Source organism: Osmia bicornis, chromosome 7, assembly GCF_907164935.1.
Source record: "Osmia bicornis bicornis chromosome 7, iOsmBic2.1, whole genome shotgun sequence".
NCBI lineage: Eukaryota > Metazoa > Arthropoda > Insecta > Hymenoptera > Megachilidae > Osmia > Osmia bicornis.
In genome coordinates, this window is record NC_060222.1 from 5,443,139 (window position 1) to 5,461,971 (window position 18,833).

Here is an 18,833-nt window from a genome sequence, read left to right on the forward strand (position 1 = left end):
TTTCGTAAATTTCGGTGGTGGTTGGAGATTGAAGAGGAAAACGTGAGTGCTGTATGTGCTTGCGGGGATGTGATCGAGCAACTGATAAGTTCCTTTTTGGTGAATTTTCGAGATACAATTGTATAATCGCTTCTAATTTCAAACGATACTCGATATCTAATCATCGACTAACAATAGGCATTCAGCATCGGGATCTATCTCTGCTGTCTCAACAATCTACTCGATAAAGGAGTTCCAGGGATCAATCGACTTACCGGTGTCTATCCAGTCGACGTCCTGGCCATTGAACGCTGACTTCAGTCTATTCGTGATGGTTGTCAACGCGTAGATTTGATCTCTCACGATGGTCGGCCTCGGTCCCGAGCTCCTCACTTCCGGATTCAGTATCTGAGTCTCTCCGTTCGACGACACCGGGTATATGTATCTATGAAAAACAACGAATACAGTGAATTTAATAATAAGAAAATAGAAAACCTCCACAGAAGAATTCTGGACGCACGATGCGATCTACTTACTTGTCCACGTGTGTCCCGTTCCAACACTCCTTCGTGTTGCTGGGCGGAACGACTAGACCGTCGTTGCAAAGCTTGTAAGGTAAGAGAACCCAAAATTGCCGGGAATCCCGAACCCTCTGCCTGGTCTCTTTCACCAGCTTATCTAGGATCGCGGCGGTCGAGGCACGGTCTTCGGTCAACGTATCCTGATCGAAGTTCAGCGACTCTAGTTCCAGTTCCCTGTTATCTCTTCGTCTACGTCTGCCCAACACCGGCCGACCGCAACCGGTGAACACTCTCTGAGAGACGTCGTGGCTGTTCTCTTGGAAGTTCATTATCGCCTCGGAGATTTTCAGATTGATCGGTCGCACCAACATCTCGATGTTGAACGGTCCTAACAATCGGTCCGCCACCTTGTCCACGGCCTCTGAAAATTTCAAACGGTCGATCGGATCGATACAGGGACGAAACATGTATTTAAGTAAAGGGAAATCGATGGAATCGATGGATTCTACCAGAATCGTCCACCGACTTTTCCCACGAGATCTCACGATAAATAAACCGACCGCAGATCGAGGGACCGGTCGATCGAGTATCGTCGGGTGTAATTGCGACGGAACAATGCACGGAAAATTGCTCACCGACGAAGTGATTCCATTCAGCATCCAGAGCCGCATGCTGAGCCAGGCAACCCTTCATCACGTTGGCACACATGTCACCGCATGCTAACACGTTCCCAGTGATCCCGCTGCACGACGGACAAACTGTCATCCTGGTGAGTGCAGCTGCACAGTCCGCAGACGGCTTCAACTGCATTTTTAAATAGAAAGGAATCGTGATTTCCAAAGTAGTACCAGACGGGTTGTAATGATTAGAATATGTTAGAAATAGGACATTGTCTATAAGATTTTTTCATTTTTAACCCTTTCGCTGCCATGGTGGTCTTTTCATTTGGGCCATGGTGATCATCGGTGAATAAATTCTGCGACATTTGAATAGATTTCAATTTCAAAAATCGATCCACTAACGTACAATTTATATTTAAACAGATCCAAATTAAATTTAAATAAAATTAATTCGGGAAGGATTAATTAAGGATCTATATCGATCATAAAATAGATTCCACGATATTTGAATAGATTTCAAAATCTGAACTTGTATCGATCGTAAAATAGATTAGAATAAAAATGAATAAATTAAAAAGTTAGCTACTCAATAATAAGAAATAAAAATTTCACTTACAAGATCTTAAAATTTCGCAGTTCTTTGCCATTATAAAATTTTTAATGCAAGTTCGAAAAGTCGCATGGCACCGAAAGGGTTAAACAGTATGTACCAGTATTCATACCGATTGCATATTTTTCAGGACATCAGCGGCAACCGTGAGCGCTTGGCTGAAGGCTCTGGTCGCAACGAACGACCTCTTTATCTGCACCCCTAATTTCTGCGGAACGTCGCCAAATGGTCTCATCTCTTTCATGTGATCGCCGAGACACTCCAAGTACTTATTGTCGAACTTATATTGGCTATTAAGCACCGTGAACATCTTCTGATAGAGGGTGTTGAAGAAGTTGTCCATGAGATCATCGAGGTCGACCTGAAATACGGGGTCGAAGCAAAAATATGAAAAATTGCGATGGAAAAGGAGAAGGAAACAAAGGATGCACGTTTGGAGGAGGTTCCATTTAAAGGGCAGATCGTCGATCAGCCATTCAATCGGGGATTCTTTTTAATTTCTATTCCCGGCCTTCGATATCCGTGGCCGCAGCGATCGCAGAATTATTTCAGGATTATATTCGACGGACGTATTATCGAGGGAAAAATTGCCAGAGGAACGAGAGAGAGAACGGATAAATTCGTATCCTACGGATAGCCGTGACATAGACGCGATATATCGTCGGCATAAATTCGTTACCAGAATGGACGCTCGATCGCGACAATAATATATTCATGCAGGACCATTTTTGAACGCTATACCCATGGCATCGCAACCTGAACAGGTCCAAGTGGCGCCGTTGAATAATTCCAAACCATTTGAATGACAATCGAAATGTCGTCTCAATTCCTCTCTTCCTTTCGTTTCTATCCTTTTTCTGCATTCTTTCGTTTTGTTTTAATCCACCTTTTTGTTCGGCATGATCGATGCGTCGATCCGACGCGTGCCACGAATAGCAACGACCGTGAAAAATCATTTCGGAGAATTCTAATACGGAGAACTACCCAAGTGTTACACTCGCTTATTAATGAAACTTTGCCAGATTGTAGAGGCTGATTGTTTAAAAGATATTAATAATTAAAGTTAGTTACTACTTACTCAAATCTATGGTTCCCAAGTTTTTTTAAAATTATAATTTGTCTCTTTTTGAATAACTATTACAGCTGTGCTATAATCATTGCATTTATTAATAAATTTAGATATAAGAATTTAAGTTATTCAAAAGGAGACAAATTATCATTAAAAAAAAAAAAAAAAATGGGACCAAGGATTTGAACCGAAGACCTTTAGATTGTGAGTCATGTGTTTAACCACAGAGCGGATACATGACTCGCAATCTGAAGGTCCTCGGTTCAAATCCTTGGTTCCCAACAATTTTTTTTTTTTATGATAATTTTTATGTAATAGTTATTCAAAAAGAGACAAGTTATTATTAAAAAAAAAAACAAGTATTGGGAAACAAGGATTTGAACCGTGGATCTCTAGATTGCGAGTTGTATGTGTGAGTTTGTCATACTTCAGAATATAAGGAGTAACTAACTGTAATTGTTAATATCTTTTAAACAATTAGCCGTCTGCCCCCAAAATGGAGTGTAGGCGTGTTCAGCTCGACGAGTTCTACAAGCTGGAAAAGTTTCATTAATACGTGAGTGTAACACTTGGGTAGTTTAAGACGGAAACTTTCGAATCGTTTCTCGTATTCGGAAGACGATCTTCGAAAATAAAATATAAGAGTCTATGAATTTTCGTGGACACGAAGGAGCCTGGGGAGGATATTTTTTGGCCGTTCGCTGGAACGTCAGAAGCATTGATTAAACTCGACTTCGCACGAGACCTTCGCCACCCCTATCGGCAAGTCCCGTTGGCTCGCGGTTAAACTCCACCGGACGAGGGTCGTTTCTGGCCGGTTCCGAAAGTTCCTGCGACCTGCCGTAGCAGCACAAAAGAGACACGGGACGGAACATATGTACGGGGGTGAATTTCTTGGACGTTTGAAAAGCGAGACCTGCCACCCCCTGTCGATTCTATCGCGGAATTTTATTTGAAACGTTAACCATGGAAACATTGAATTTTCTTGGATGATTAATTTAGTTTAAATAAAATCTCACCGTGCCCTTGGCGTAATAATTTTCCAGCTCCTTAAACAGATCCGTGAAAACGTAAGCGTTCTGTTCGTACAGAATGCCATATGTTTTCTTAAACATCTCGTGGAATCCTCTTTTACTAGTCGCGAGAAGATCCTTAAAGAAATCTGTAACAGAAAAAAGAAATAGAAATGTTAGCGATAATAAAAATGATATTAAATTGTTACTCGACGGTATATCATTTATAAAAGAGTTTAATATATTTCATGATATAAATTCAAACACGCAATACACATAACTAATAATGTAAAAGAGACATGCATTGCTTACTTCTATACATTTTAATAACATTAACAAGGGACCTGCTGAATGACTATTATTTATTAACTACTAGTTACTACTGTTCAGTACTGTAATATATAATCAATAAATTATTTATTAATTCATAATTATATTATTATTATATATTATTAACAAGGGACCTGCTAGGTACTGCAATATAATCAATAAATTATTTATTAATTCATAATTATATTATTAATTTTATTTATTTGTCTCTAAAAAAATATATTATAATCTTTAAGTTATTTTTAAGTTATTTGGCCCTGGATCAAAAGTATTGTCTGGATCAAATAATAATAACAATAATAATTTTTATAAATCACTGATAAAAATCAATTTCTTCCTTCCCATCGATAATCTATTACAAAATGCCAATCACTTTCTCAGGGCGAAGGGTAAATGTAATTTCCTTAATTGCAACATTCCCCCACACCGTTCGAAGCTGGTGATTCCGTTGTTTGAAATATCCTCGTCGCGCGATAATTACGAATGGAAAGGATTCGCATCGAGACGAGAGACGGACACCTTGTTATTCGAGGCTTGCGAATCAATTACAGTCTCGATCCCTCTTCAAATGACTGATCACGCGTTAACAATGTTTGCCTCTCGATAGCGCGTAAGACATTTCCGTTGAGTCATCACTGTCTTCTAATTTGTAAACGTTAATCACTACTTGAAATTTTGAGAAAAGTAAGTGCAAAGTAGAATATTTAAAAAAATTAATGAAAGTTTAAATCATTCAGAATTTCATGCAAATAGAGATGACTAAAGGTTGAAGGAAATAATTCTCGGAATTCTGGGAACACCCCTATACAGTGACTCGATGGATACGCTGGAACAGTAATTTTGCTAATCTTTTAATCCTTACCCCTCTTATCCGGCCACGTAATTCCCGTTTGATACCGTAGCCAGCGCTCGTCGATCTCGTTAGCCCGTCGTTATTCACTTTTGCCCGGTAAAAATGTGAAGCTTTGAAAAATCTCAACGTTCGGTGTTCGCGAGAAAGCATTATAATACGTTTAACTAAAAATTTGCAATTTCCCGACGTAATCTTCTGGACGATCGAGGAGCGGCACTCGATCCGAAGTTTCGAAGAGAAAGGAGACTTCAAACTGTCCTCTGAGAGGATCCTGTCTGTAGGTAATGGGTGAAACGAAAGGAGTGCATCAAGGAGCGGAGTGACTTTGGCGATCGCAAACGGAAATTAGACGGAGGCCACGGTGAAAACCTCACGGTCCTCCCCCCTCTTCTCCCTTAACGATTCTCATTAACGAAATTACTTGGCGTCGCGGCGTGCGAGTTCGCGCCACCCATTGCCTGGCCTACCCTGTTCGAGCTTCAATCTTTCTCCTGCCCTTTCCGCCAGACCACCGTTTCTCTGACGGTCGTCGTGCTTCCCTTTGAGCCACCTACCACGTAGCCGCATCCAGCTACGTGTACCCACTTTACCTGCCACTCGTCGAGCTTACAAGTACGCTGACAGAGAGAAAGAGCGTTGAAAAGGGAGCAAAAGCCGGTGGAAAGTGGCGAGACGCGGATCGGGGCTGGGAGATAGTGTGAAACAGAGGGTGAAAGGGAGAGAGAGTGAGAGAGTGATGGGGTGTGGAATGCATATGGGTAGATAGTAAAAAAAGAGGAGGATAAAAAAGAAATTTGAAGAAACAGTTGAAGACAAGAAATCTGCACAACTTGAATTTCCTATATAAAATGGCAAAGGGCTTTCTTCTTTCATAATAATAGCAGTTGATGAATTTAATTTGTCCCATAATAATTTATTATCAAAAAGCTAGAATTAAATTTTTATTTTGAGCGTTCAGATAGTTTCTCGGTTTTTCAATAATTTCGTTACCGCATTTTATTTGAAAACTCTTTTTTCATCTTATTTTTACAATGGGTTGATATTCAACTGAAATAAAGCAATTGATTTCGATCAGCGGATGAAATTTGAAAAAAAGAATATATACTGATCGAATTGAGTAACCTTTTTAAAGATTTTTATTCGTCGATCTTTCGAACTTTTTTTCATCATAAAGTTCTTCATTAGACAATTCTTCATTATAAAATTACTGAATAGCATCGAAGATGGCATGTATGTACGCGTTCATTTCTTATATTAAAAATGGGTATCGGTATTAGTGTAGTATTTAGGGGGAAAGCAAAACGAATTAAATATGTTACTGTTCAACTCGTGGGGGATAAAAAAATGTACAGCTTCTTTTTAACAGGAGTGACACTTCCGAATATTTACCGTTATAATTCGTAATAATTAGGTCACCCTAAAAATTGAAAAATGTATCAAAACAAATGACAGGCTTCGTAACTTACAACTGCATTCGCCAAAAATTCCCATTTAAATATTCACTATTATTATGGAACAAAGGGAGTAATTATTTAATGAATTTGATTAGAGTTCGATTTTTCTCACGATTTTCAGGTGAGAAAAAGAAAATTAGTCATTGAGTCTGTAGGCGGATAAGGCAGAGTAGAGTAGCATATCGCGAATTAAAAGCGCCGACAAAGTTTCTAGCCAGTCGTCGCGGCGCTAAGTGCTTCCTTCCCCTTTCACACGGCGGCTTCCAGGGCTTTTTACCCAGGCGTCGACGACGCCGCCGTCGACGATTCGTTACACACCCGGCTCCTACCCTCTTCTCTCTTTCTCTCTTGTCGTTAAAAGGAATTTTAATCACATTCTTCGCGGCTAAAGTGACGATAAGAACGGGTTCGGTCCTCTGACGTTCGCGAGGTTACGCGTCGAGGGGTGTCGTAGCCGTCCGTTGGGGATAAAAATAAGACTAGCCAGGAACTAGCTTGTCCGTTGTTACTCAAGTGGCTGGAGAAAAAAATCTTAATCTACCCTCGCGAATAAAATTCGTTAAATCGCTAGCTCCGACGCGTTTGCATCGGTAGAATGGAAAAGATTCGTCGGTTAATTTTGCAGCGAAGTTAATTAAGCCAAGAGAAGTCATCCGCGCGTGGTCGTGCGAGAAAAGGTAGACGCGGAGTTACTCCAGAAATCTCATTTCGAGACACTTGTTCGGGTGTCGAGCTTGGAAACCTCGTTCCCGCCTGTCGACGCCAGCCTCGAGGACGTCCGGCCGATTAAACTACTCTGTAAAGTCCTTTTGTGACCCGAGAGAAGCAGCATAAATGGACCGGGGATGTTCGATTTTCCAGACCGAACCAGTTTCTTTCGCGTTCCCTTCGTTTTACCACTCTCGTTGTGTTTATCAATGAAAAAGAAAAAAAGAAATTAAAGATTCTATCGGATTGAATGAAATTGGACTAATTAGAGGTTGACGATAGTTGAGCGTAGCAGGTAGGAAAATTACACGCCGAGTTGACTGTGAAGTGATTAAAATCGCAAAGGTTACGAGAGGGAGGTTCTACTTACTGTGAAACCTGGTCCCTCTGGTCGACAGGACCTGATGCAGTCGTTGAAGAGTTTCTTTGGTGGCTTTCTCATGTTTGTCACGTGCCCTCGCCTGCAATCTCACTTCCATGTCCGCGGAACAGCATACCTCTCCGCCGCTTCTCACGCTGCCGCATATTTTCAGCTCCTTTGCTGGAAAAACGAAACGAGAAACGAGATTAAAACGAGCCTTGGAAAAACCTGGCTGCATGCTAGTCGTTTGCTTTTGATACCGTTAAAGGAAACCCTGTTTCGAACTTCTCTCGAACCAGCCTCTCTCTTCTAACCCTTCCTCTTACTCTCTTTTGATATTACTTTCAGAGCTAATTTTTCGTTTAATTGATCGTCTAACGTTTTAATGCTCAAATACTATTTAATAAATTTAAATAAAATCATTTTAGCGAATAAAATACTTGAAATTATAAAAATAAAATTAGAGCATATATTAAACTTGAAATTAAATAAATTATTTACTATTTCAATTAACATTTTGAAAATCTAAGTATTACTTGTGTCTTCACAAATCTTTATATTAAAATATTCATAATTTCAATTATCTAATACGAGTATTTCCAATTAAGTAAGTCAAAGAATTGCTAATAATATAAGTGATGGATTTCTATTGAAATTGAAGCGACACCCATCAACGTGTTAATGTTTGTACAATATTTCTTACATTAAGAAATATTGAATTCCTATTGACTGGCGAGAAGCAGCGTTTACAATAAGCTACATTTTCCTGGAGGATCCTATCGAGAGAACAGAACAACCCTTCAGTTCGTTTATCGGTTGGTCGCCAGTTATATCGCTTATCTGCCAATATTTCCAGCTAAGTAAGCTAATTTCCAACCACTCGGAATTTCGCGTCAAACTCTCTCTCTCTCTCTTTCTGTTCACCCCTGTCTGTCCCTCAACCCTCGAACCACGTCGTCCTCGTCTCGTTCATCGCGAACTTTCAAACGCGCCGTAAAAGTAATCCCGATTCATTTCCGCGGGATTGGTCGTGTCGCTCGCGTGTTCCGCTTCCCTTCCGCTCGTTTCAACCTCGCCACTGCTAACCCGATGCAAAGAGTTAACGAGGAAAAGTAATCCGTTACGATTACTTTACCAAGGATATAAAACAGCCATTTCCCAGGCGGGAAAGCAATACCGTTTTCTGTTTTCCTTCAATCCTTCAAACGACTAGTGTACGCTATCGCTGTTACTTTTATGATATTTATTTGATGCGTTATAAAGGGATGCGAGATTAATTTTAGGGTAGTTTGTTAAATTTCTGATGAATTAGGGGTAGGCAAAGTTGACCTCCCAAAAGTGTGGATTCTCTCGTGGTTACAAGATTTTTAAATTCCAAAATTCCAAACACTGGATTTTGGAATACTGCAATTTAGAATACTGCAATTTAGAATAGTGCAATTTAGAACACTGCAATTTGAATTATTGCAATTAGAGAATACTGTAATTTAAAATAGTGCAGTTTGGAACACTGCAATTTGAAATACTGCAATTTGGAATAGTGCAATTTAAAATATTGCAATTAGAGAATACCGCAATTTAGAATGGTGCAATTTGAAATATTGCAATTAGAGAATACTGAAATTTGGAATACTGCAATTTGGTATAGTGCAATTTGGAACACTGCAATTTGAAATACTGCAATTTGAAATATTGCAATTAGAGAATACTGCAATTTAGAATGGTGCAATTTGAAATATTGCAATTAGAGAATACTGCAATTTAGAATGGTGCAATTTGAAATATTGCAATTAGAGAATACTGCAATTTGGAACACTGCAATTTAAAATACTACAATTTCCAAAATTCCTAAACTTTCAAATTCTAATATTCAAAAAATTCTAAAATTAACATTGTTAATAAAGCTAAGAGACTTAATCTGTCTCATCCAAAAACCAAGTCACACAACTAACGATGACGTTACTCAATAATTATCGCTTCCTATCTATTATATAATTCTTATAAATAACACGTATCTCGCGATTGATGCTGGTTACTCAAAAGAGGGTAGCCTCGATTACTAAACATAGATCAACCCTCTGATCGATTCCATTCTACACGTGTCGACCTCGTCCATCGGAAAACCTTAACAGTCGATTAATTCCGGATCAATCGAACCGTGAAAAACTCGCAGGTTATTATTTTTTTTTTTAGACGAAAGGTCAGCTTTCCTTTGGTCTACCGAGCATACACGAAACCGTGGCCGAAGACTAACGAAGGGAAAAAAAATTTAAACAATGATTTCCAATGTGATCAAATGTCACGAGATAATTTAATTTCTGATAAATCGATCTAAACGTGATAAATTATAACGAGATTAACTTGGAATAGCAAATTCACTTGGAAACGTCTGAAACGAATAAGTATTTCGTTTCACGTGGATACAACCCTTTCAAGGTTCAGCCAGAAGGGTTAAGATTCGATTAGAAATCACCCTTCCTTCTTCGATACGCAGATGTACCAATTTTCTGGGGAGAGAAACGAGAATTGGAAGCTGGATGGATCCGTCTCTGATCTCTAGAAATAAGCCAATAGCATGGAACGAGGGATGTTCGAAGATTCGATTTCTTCTAATCAAATTGCGGGCTGACACGGGAATATTTCCGGCGCAACATTGTTGCAAACCTTAAAATTTTCTGGAAATGTCAGAAATTGATTTTTAACATCGTATCAAATTGAAGTAAATAAATAAACAGACTATCGGTGAGTCGAATCGAAAGAACGTCGAGCAAACGTCTTTTGACTGTCATTTAAAAAGGCGTTACACATGGAAATTGGGAAATTTCCATTGTAAGTGGATTTTCGCGAATAACGCCGCGAAAAGGCAATCTCACGGCGATAAAAGGGTGGAGAGATCGCAAACGCGAAAAACCGTAGAGAAATACGATTGCCCCAGGGTAGAATCTCTTCGACGTGATTTCCTTTTTTTTTTTTCATGGTTAACAAACAAACATCGTTCATTTGAATATTCATCCTTCGTTTCCCCTGTTGCCATCAGAAACGAGTTAAAATTATTCCAGACAAGGAACGAACGAGTTATATTCGGAGGATCCACAAGTGCGCTAAGCAAAATATACGACGAGGTAAAACCGAAGTGTAAATAGATTAATCCAAGCCGTGTAAGATGTTTCAGCAGGCGTCGCGTTCAAAGGCAACATACAAATCCGGCCAAACTTACAACAACATAAACCGCAAAGAAGGAAGAAGGTGCATTCGAGGTTCGAACTAAAAATAGTCTGTTAACGTTGTCCACCTTCGTATATCTCACCCTTCGTAGTGTAATCGAGAATGATTAAATCCAAGTGTTTCTAAAAATTACCACGTGCCTCGATTCGAACCTTAAACTTTAGAGCCTAAAGTAGCGACGGGTTAACTGTAGTGATGTGCGGCCCGACTAGTCGGGTCGGTTCGGAAAAAATCGGGCGGACTCGGGCGAGCGTCGGGTAGCTCGACTATTTCGGGTTCGGTCGGGTACAGTCGAGCAGATTCGGACGAGCTCCCAAATTATCTTATTATTAAATTATTTTAATTTCCATATAAAACAGATTTTGCAGATGCTTATTGCAAGTATTAACAATTACTTACATGAGAGTTGGGTCGCGGGCCGCGGGAGCTCGTCCGAGTCTGCCCGACTTTATCCGACCTGGCCCGAAATAGTCGGGATACTCGACTGCACGCATGCATCGGAGGCCCGCCCGAGCCCGCCCGATTCTTTCCGACCTGACCCGAAATGGTCGGGCTACTCGACTGCATGCATATATCGGAGGCCCGCCCGAGTCCGCCCGATTCTTTCCGACCTGACCCGAAATAGTCGCGCTACTCGACTGCACGCATATATTGGAGACCCACCCGAGCCCGCCCGATTCTTTCCGACCTGACCCGAAATAGTCGCACTACTCGACTGCACGCATGTATCGGAGGCCCGCCCGAGCCCGCCCGATTTTTTCCGAGTCCACCCGAGCCCGTAATATCGTGCCCTCGAATACACTGATAGCTGGTTAATTTATCAGTTTGTAAATTTATAAATTTCTATATTTCTAACGTTAAATTTTCTTCCTGTAACTTATCTAAGCGTATAGTTTACGATTCGAAGAATCCTGCGAAAGCAGTGCTTCCCTCCCTCTTCCCGTTAAGGGGATGAAATTACAGTTACCGAAAGCGGTACGTGGTTGCGCCTGGAATACAAATGACAAGCGAAACTGTTCTCTTTCCAAGTACGACATTGTTTGAGCATCGAACCCGACTAGACAGAGAGGAAGAGAGTAAAATGTTTGAACCGGGTGAAAGGGAAGAGTTGAAGGGGGAATGCTGATCGTTGACTGTTCTCCACGAGTAAAGATAGAAGCGTCTTGGGGAAATTGAAAACAGGCTGGAAATTAATGGGAGTTCCGGCGTTGGTTTGCCAAATATTTGACCACCCTGCCGATCCAACGGCATTTCCATAAAGGTGAATCCCGGTTTGTTTTCCTTCGATCCCACTTCCTTCGATTGGAAAGGGGAATTTTCTTCGGGAGGGAGAGTAAGTTCCCGACACTTCTCGACGAGAGAAGATTGAAAGAGATTCCAATAGAAGGCGAGCATTTTCTTCAGAATTTTTTAAGAAGAAACAAATTTTCCAAGCGGCGTTTCGCAAATAGATGCTGCAGAACAGCTTGTTGCGTAAACCTTGGACAGATTGTTATTCGCGATGCGTGTGTTTAATGGACGTTTCCGGTCGCGTGAGCATTTTGTTTGAACGCGATGAGATTTCTATCCGGAATGGCGTGACTCGTCTTCCTATGCATCGCGACAGTTGTTAATTAACCGCGCTGTTGTTAATCATCCTCCCACGCACCGACGATATTTCCATTTCCTTTTTATTTTTCCATGAAAATCGCGACACGATGGACGTTACTTTGGCGGATTGAAAATTGACTGGAACGGAGAACGATGAACTGCTGGCAGGAGGACGCCAGACGACGCTGGTCGTCTGGACGCGTCCCCTCGGCGACAAGCAACGGTCGGGATTGATCACACGCTAACGTTAGCGAGAAGAAGCCCGTCACTCGGATGCGATTCGGCTACCTCGTAAATATTTAATGGAGATTCATGCTGGTATCCTATAATGGTGTGGATCCTTTGTGAAACGCAGCCGTGTTTGCCGTTCTATCTGCACGCACGCACACCACCCACGCTTCTGTTCTACAGACCGAAAAACATTGAAGAATAGCCCGCAGAGAGGAACAGTTACTCCGATGGCTAGCCAGTATCCTCTCTGTCCTCTGTGCGCTCATTGTTTCTCGTCTCGTTCGATGCCCTAGGAATATTTGGCACCGACGCCCGATGAATGGACGAAAACCGCTGTATACTTTAGCTTCCACTGACGAATCGGTAAAACGCTTCGAATATTTTCTATAAATATGAAACTGAGCCGTTGGCTAGAGGGTACTTTGTTTAAGATTTTCAAATCAATTTTGAGAAGCAATGGGGGCTGAATTTGTTTATGAATTTTGATATTTTAAAATATCTACTTTAACGCGTAGAATAAACGAATGGCAAAGGGTTAATTTCCCGGCCGGAAAATGACAAAGGATAAAAGAAAAAGAGTTTTCCGTCAAACGGTAGGCGGTCGCCCACAGTTGGTCGCTTTTGATCAGAAAACAGAGGCTGACCCGTTTAACAAAAGCGCGAGTCGAAAATGTCCAGAGACAACGAGACGCTACGAAATGTCGGCGGGGGTAGATATACAGGGAGGAACGAAACGCACGATTTTATCGATCGTTCGACCCCATAGAGACCCACGACAAAGGCAGTACTGTCTAAAGTGGGACTACCGGTGCAACAATGTAACGGGGCGCTGGTTATGGTTTACAAACGACAAGAGGAAAGGATACGCGTGTACGTGTGTGTAAGAGCGAAATTAACGATCATGATAATTGTGCCAGCGTGAAGAAAGGGGAAATCCTGACACGGTCGACACGCTCGCGAGACCAGCTCGTCGTTCTTGAACCCCTGCGAGCGTGCAAACACCATCCCCCTGCTCGAATACCGGTGTACGTTCAATCCACTGGGTGTTTCGTATTTTCTCGCTGGGGGTTCCGGGGTTCTTCGGGGGTAGGGGCCAGGACGGGCCCCCTCGTCATTCTAAAATTCTAAAATTCTAAAATCCTAAAATTCTAAAACTCTAAAATTCTAAAATTCTAAAATTCTAAAATTCTACACTTCTAAAATTCTAAAATTCTAAAATTCTAAAATTCTAAAATTCTACACTTCTACACTTCTACACTTCTAAAATTCTAAAATCTTAAAATTCTAAAATCTTAAAATTCTAAAATTCTAAAATTCTAAAATTCTAAAATTCTAAAATTCTAAAATTCTAAAATCTTAAAATTCTAAAATTCTAAAATTCTCTCGTAAAATTTTGCAAAATGTAAGGTATTGAACCCTTAACACTGTAAATAAAGCGAAGGGACTTAGCTCACCCCCTGCAAATAATTTGGAACACATTGTCTAATCAAAGCCTCGAATGATTCAACAAAAATCAAGCAGAACCTTCGATTTTAACGAATCCGTATCGTGGCAGAAATAACTTTATTTCCCAATTTACTTTGTTATTGAATGGCTTCGCAGACCTTCATTCAGATCCGGGGAACAAATGAATTAAAAACACCGACCATCTGGATATTGCAGGATAAAACATGCAGCATGGTCAAAGTAAAAATGAAACAATTAGCGAGCTTGTTTGGAACGAAAGAGGAACACCCTGTATAGAAGAGCGTTCGTGTGCACAGACGGGACTTGTATTCGTTAGGCAGGCTGAAAGAAAAGCATTTGTGAAGTTTCACGGGTCCCCCAGCTGAAAATCGAAACTCGTTTGCGCTCGATAATCGAAGAAAAGCCCTGACGAGGCAACCGCTTGCGAAACAATCGACGCGAGTGTGCGAACCCTCAGGGTCGACAGACTTTTGCTTTTCCAGCCTTCACACGTAAATTACCGTACGAGACAAGTTGAGTACTTTCGCGTTACATATACCACCTTTTAATTCGTTTTTCTATATAGATTGATATCGGAGTAATTAGGATTTGTGCAGAGGGTGGGCCGAGTTTCTTAACTTTAACAATGCCAAGGGTTGAAATTTTGGAATTTCGGATTTGGTACACTCAAACTAGGAAAATTGCAATTTAGAGTAGCACAATTTGCTATAGTGCAATTAGGGAACACTGCGATTTGGAATACTCCAATTTGAAATACTGCAATTTGGAATATTGCAATTTGGAATACTGCAATTTGGAATACTGCAATTTGGAATACTGCAATTTGGAATACTGCAATTTGGAATACTGCAATTTGGAATACTGCAATTAGGGAATACTGCAATTTGGAATATTGCAATTTGGAATACTGCGATATGGAATACTGCAATTTGGAATAGTGCAATTTGCAATACTGCAATTTAGAATACTGCAATTTGGAATACTGCAATTAGGGAATACTGCAATTTGGAATATTGCAATTTGGAATACTGCGATATGGAATACTGCAATTTAGAATAGTGCAATTTGCAATATTGCAATTTGGAATACTGCGATATGGAATACTGCAATTTAGAATAGTGCAATTTGCAATACTGCAATTTAGAATCTGCAATTAGGGAATACTGTAATTTGCAATACTGCAATTTTAGAATTTTAAAGCCTTAGTATCTTCGACCCTCAGAATAGTAATGTTAATTTTCAATTTCCAAACTCCAGCCTATTCCTACCCCTCTTCCCTCTCATAAGGGGTTAAATCCCTTGGAAATTCATTCACACGATCTTCAGTTCCAATTTCAGGAACGCGGAAACCTTGAAGAGCTGCATCCACATCGGCGCTCAGACACCTGCGAAAACACGAGGAGGGAAAGTTTCGCGGCGTGCACCGGATTTAGGGTGTTCTAGGGCGAAGCTTAGAGAACGGGGGGGAGGGTGAGAAGACATAGGGTTGCTAGGAGACACCCTCTTTCACATGTTATATTGCATTACCCTATGCGACTCGTAGGGGACGGTGAATTGGTTGCACGAGACCGAGAGCTGTTCCCGTGTCAGTTCGAGGGTGTCTGCCTAGAAAATGACAAACCTGTCCTTCGATACACCTCCTTTACTGACCTTCCAGCCGACTACTGCCATCCTGGATACGTCTCCAACAAATCTGGTCAACCCGTGCACCCTTGACCTGGACGAACAACCCCTTGGATAACTTTTCAAATCGTTTAACCTTTCGTTAGACGATTTTAAGGGTAACGGTGCGTGAAATGGTAGAAGAAGAAGGGATCTCAGATCTTCGTGTCTTTTCTAAACGATTCTGATTATTCAATCCGATAGAAAAATTGAAATTTTCCAATTAGAAATCGACAAATTCAAATATAGAGCAGCAGCAGAGGGGAAAGAAGACAAAAGGTAATAACAAAAGAGGAGCTGCTGGAGGGTCTAACAGGTGGCCCATAAAATAGTAAAGCTTCTAATAAGCCTCTCACGATTCGCACCCTCCGGAAGCAGGAAATTTTCGAAGCTTTCTGCGCTAATTATTCGATCAACTTTATTTTTCTTCGCCTGTACAATCTTTTCTTCGAAACAATATAACAGTTCATCGTGATTCGTATTCACAGGAGCGTTTTAGTTTCGTATTCTCGAAGAGGAATCGGTTCTATCGGACAACTAGTTATTATAATTTAGGTAGTAGCACATACGAGCGGCCTCGTATCTCCATGGTCGGGCATAAAATGTTTCTGTCCGAAAAAAATGTCGTCTTTTCACCTGCTCGACGCATACAAATGCGATCGCGAAACCGGTCGCCATTCTCTTCACGTATTTCTTCGAGAAAAATGAACAGTAGATTTGTATCCTGTAATCGAAGCGAATTCGCCGGCCTCGAACCCCTCTTCCGGAGGAGAAAAATAAAAAATAATCACCCATTTCACCCTTTATGTTTGAAAATGTAAATAAGAGCCAGCGGATTTCGTGATGCGCCACATTGTCGGCGACACCGCGTCGCGATGCCTCTATAAAGCCACCTCTCCACCCTTCGAATTAGCATGCAGCCCTTGGAAAAAGTGCGTCGCCCTTCGTGGACACGGAAATCCGAGTATTCCTTAACCCTTTCCCCCTCTAGACGTCTGTCGCATAACGATCCCTCTTTGATCCTTCAAATATTTCTTATGAAAATTTCTAACAACTCTAAAATTTGCTAGAAAATCCTGTTGAATTGCAGTTTCCCGGGTAATTGATCTCGACTATTTTATCGGATAAATCAAGGTCGGAGAAGACGATAGGAAGTGTCCCGTGGCGTTACAAAGTTATGGCCATTTTAAAAAATCACAATTTTTCCAAAAAATAACCTAACCTAACCTAACCCAATCCAACTTATCAGCTAGAATAGCTAGCCTTTGAATTAGCTTAGCTTAGTTCTCCTCAGCGAGAAAAGCTAGTCTTTAACTTAGCTTAATTGATCTCGACTATTTTATCGGATAAATCAAGGTCGGAGAAGACGATAAGAAATGTCCCGTGGCGTTACAAAGTTATGGCCATTTAAAAAAATCTCAATTTTTTAAAAAAATAACCTAACCTAACCTAACCCAATCCAACTTATCAGCTAGAATAGCTAGCCTTTGAATTAGCTTAGCTTAGTTCTCCTCAGCGAGAAAAGCTAGTCTTTAACTTAGCTTAATTGATCTCGACTATTTTATCGGATAAATCAAGGTCGGAGAAGATAGGAAGTGTCCCGTGGCGTTACAAAGTTATGGCCATTTAAAAAAATCTCAATTTTTCCAAAAAATAACCTAACCTAACCTAACCCAATCCAACTTATCAGCTAGAATAGCTAGCCTTTGAATTAGCTTAGCTTAGTTCTCCTCATCTAGAAAAGCTAGAATTGTGATTTTTTAAAATGGCCATAACTTTGTAACGCCACGTGATATCGACCTCGGGACACATCCTATCGTCTTCTCCGACCCTGATTTATCCGATAAAATCCGGAAACTGCAATCTAATCCAAAATCCTTCCAACCCTTCCACGTGTCAAACATCGATAAATTATTACGAAGGCAACTTCCTTTCGAAATCGTCCAACGACCGACTGTTTAGGAATTTCTAGCTCGTAAAATCAATTTTGTCTATAATAAACGTCGAGGAACGACAAAGGTGCGCGTCCTAGCTCGCCGTAAGGAAGAATATGTATGAACGAAGGTGGGTATCCTCTTTTAACGATCAACATCCTGTGGATGAAAAATGGGTTCACTGACCAGCTCGTATCGCTATGTTTAGAAAACGTGCTGGACGTTGTTGGCCTTTGGTCATTGCGACCAGCCGCCGATCTAAACTCGGACCGATAAACACACAGCCATATTTCCACGCTTTATAAACCGGCCAGGGAGGAAGGTTTTATTTAAAACGTAGGTGGAGGCTCGTCGACTGGGTCCCTATTGTTCCAAAGGTTTGCACAGTCATTCAGCACGTATGTGGCTCTTTGCGACGACCCTTTGCTGCATTCGTAATTATTCGAATTAAAGTGACTCGTCTCTGAAAACGTTAACACTCTGGCAACGAGTCTGCACAGTGATATTCTTTCGATGTTACGTTTTTTCATCAATTAATCGTGTATACAGAAAATAATTCATTCAATCTCTTCGTGTATGCTTTCGAGTCGAGACTAATGATTTGAGAGGGATTCAATGGTAAATTGGACGGAGAAAATGTCCATCAAAGAAATTCCAAGTTCACTCGTCCCGGGGTAACACGGAACGACTTAATTGCTTAACGAGTCAGATTATGCAAATGACGCGTCACTTGAACCCACGCTTGTCGCACCCGTTTGTTCCGTGCGTTTACACCAGCCTCATGGGATGTTGGAAGCGTCCCGTCAACACCAGAATCCTGCGATTCTCTAGAAATTTTATTTTCCTACAACGTTTGGGAGATCTGGGGGAGGGCGCGATCGACGGGAAACGGATTTTCTTGAAACTTGCAGTATTTGAAGATGTCCTCTCCACATTTAATTTGGCAAAGCAGTAGCGCGCGCCTCTCAAGATTTTCCGAGAAAATTGCAGGAAAATTGCATAAAAATCGCTGTACTCCGTTATAAACAGTTTGCGTATAAGAATGAACTAAAAAAGCATGCAGTTTCTATATAAAACATAAAAGTAACTGTTCATTGGTGCAGATTTCATAAATTTTAGGCTAAAAATTGAGGAAGGTATCAATTAAAGAAGAAAAAAAAAATATCGAGAGCGAGACTCGAACCAGCAACCTACTGATTACCAATT

At 40.8% G+C, this 18,833-nt stretch overlaps 1 protein-coding gene across 1 annotated transcript in view; it reads right to left on the reverse strand.

Moving 5' to 3' along the window:
* LOC114875419 (glypican-4) overlaps window positions 1-18,833 on the reverse strand; it is a 93,010-nt gene that overhangs the window by 4,116 nt on the left and 70,061 nt on the right. Inside the window, exons 2-7 of the mRNA XM_029185665.2 lie at window positions 7,528-7,698; window positions 3,819-3,961; window positions 1,843-2,091; window positions 1,136-1,304; window positions 516-921; window positions 255-424 (exon numbers count right to left, since the gene is read on the reverse strand). Of these exons, the coding sequence (XP_029041498.1) occupies window positions 255-424; window positions 516-921; window positions 1,136-1,304; window positions 1,843-2,091; window positions 3,819-3,961; window positions 7,528-7,698 (1,308 nt within the window). The remainder of the gene's footprint in view (window positions 1-254; window positions 425-515; window positions 922-1,135; window positions 1,305-1,842; window positions 2,092-3,818; window positions 3,962-7,527; window positions 7,699-18,833) is intronic.